At 38.6% G+C, this 1,818-nt stretch overlaps 1 protein-coding gene across 1 annotated transcript in view; it reads left to right on the top strand.

The window, feature by feature from the left end:
- LIPA (lipase A, lysosomal acid, cholesterol esterase) overlaps positions 1–1,818 on the top strand; it is a 39,673-nt gene that overhangs the window by 22,409 nt on the left and 15,446 nt on the right. The window contains exons 4-5 of the mRNA XM_008591036.1: positions 170–368; positions 1,526–1,635. Of these exons, the coding sequence (XP_008589258.1) occupies positions 170–368; positions 1,526–1,635 (309 nt within the window). The remainder of the gene's footprint in view (positions 1–169; positions 369–1,525; positions 1,636–1,818) is intronic.

The raw sequence follows: 1,818 nt of genomic DNA, 5'->3' as shown, positions 1-1,818 counted from the left end.
AAAAAAATCCTTCACTTACATTATATAGTAGTACATTGCTATCTCAATATTTTAATTCGTTTCTATTTATTATTTGCTTTGGGATCTTTTAAGAATTATTTGTTTGGCAAGATAATGAGTTTGTTTTGAAGCTTGGTGCTTCTACTTCCTAAACATGAATGTTTTTCAGGTCCCAAACCAGTTGTCTTTCTGCAGCATGGCTTGCTGGCAGATTCCAGTAACTGGGTCACAAACCTTGCCAATAGCAGCCTGGGCTTCATTCTTGCCGATGCTGGTTTCGATGTGTGGATGGGGAACAGCAGGGGAAACACCTGGTCTCGGAAACATAAGACCCTTTCCATAGACCAAGATGAGTTCTGGGCTTTCAGGTATGTTTGAATGGAATATGACGTGGGTCTATTTCCTTAGTACCCTTCATGTAGACACATGGGGATTTCAGCAGAAGAAGCAGATAGAAATCAAACAAGTGGGGAAACTGATGTCTCTTGAAAGTTTTTAAACCTTGCTGGGAATTTAATAACTAGCAGTAACATAAATGATAAGTCAATGATTATTTTAAGAATTAGATTATTCTAAGAATTAAGAATTCCTGAGTTGTTTTGGCATTCTTGATGGTGTGGAAGCTGCTGGGTAAATGCCCATACCTTCCTCCCTCCTTCAGAAACACGTATTCCAAATGTTCCATTTATTCTTTCCAGAAATTCTCCTCTTCTCTCTCTTACTTCTGATTCTACTGATTATTTACTGTACGACATTGGGCATGTTACATAAATCCTCTGTGTCTCAGTGACTTTATTTGTAGAATGGAGATAATAAATACCTACTTCATAAGGTCATTAGGGGCTTAGAGCAGAGGGCAGAGGGAAAGAGCCTGCACAGAACCTGGCACATTGTGTTTGGTAACAATTGGTCATCTATCTCCTGATGACGAACACACACACGTGCACCCATCCATACAGCTGGATCCAGGGCTATGTCCTGGTGCCAGGTATTCAAGAAGGTCAGCACTATGGACGCCCCAGGCTTGCTTCTCATTTGTAAAACCAGAGCCTCCCTAAGGACATGATGCACAAGAATGAATGAGAGCTTTTACCAAAAGGCATGTAGAAGAATATGTTTATTGTCATACTATTTGTAATAGTGAAAAACTAGAAACTATCCAAATGCATGTCAGCATTGAGTGGGCAAATAAAGAGTGGTATATGTACACAATGGAACAAGAATGAACAACTTACAGCTCCATGCACCAGCATGATGAAGCCAGGTATGATCCCACTTATGGAAAAATTTAAAAGCAGGTGAAACTAACTTATGGTGTGAAAATTCAAGATGATGTTACCTTTGGGAGGGATGACTGGAAGGGAGCCTAAGGGATCTTCTGTGGTCCTGACAATGTTCAGTTTCCTGAACTCAGTGCTAGCTTACCCAGCTGTGTTCAGTTCTTGATAAGTCATCAAGCTGCTCACTTTGTATTTTCTGTTTTATCTACTGTTTTAATGAATGAGTCCCCTTTTTTGGATTACAGCTATGACGAGATGGCAAAATATGACCTACCAGCTTCAGTTAACTTCATTCTGAATAAAACTGGCCAAAGACAAGTGTTTTACGTGGGTCATTCTCAAGGCACCACTATAGGTTTGTATGTAATAAAGATTGGAAGTTGATATAATGTCTTTATTACAGAGTTTGCATTTCTTCTTAAAAGTGAAATGTAAAAAAATAATGTTAGTTTAAATACAGTAGTTTGTGTGTGTGTATGTGTGTTTGTTTAATGCCAAGCAGAAATAATAGGGCAAAGAATTTTGGTAATATTTAGTC

Source organism: Galeopterus variegatus, unplaced genomic scaffold (genome assembly GCF_000696425.1).
Source record: "Galeopterus variegatus unplaced genomic scaffold, G_variegatus-3.0.2 Scaffold6594, whole genome shotgun sequence".
NCBI lineage: Eukaryota > Metazoa > Chordata > Mammalia > Dermoptera > Cynocephalidae > Galeopterus > Galeopterus variegatus.
This window is presented reverse-complemented; position numbering and strand designations above follow the sequence as displayed.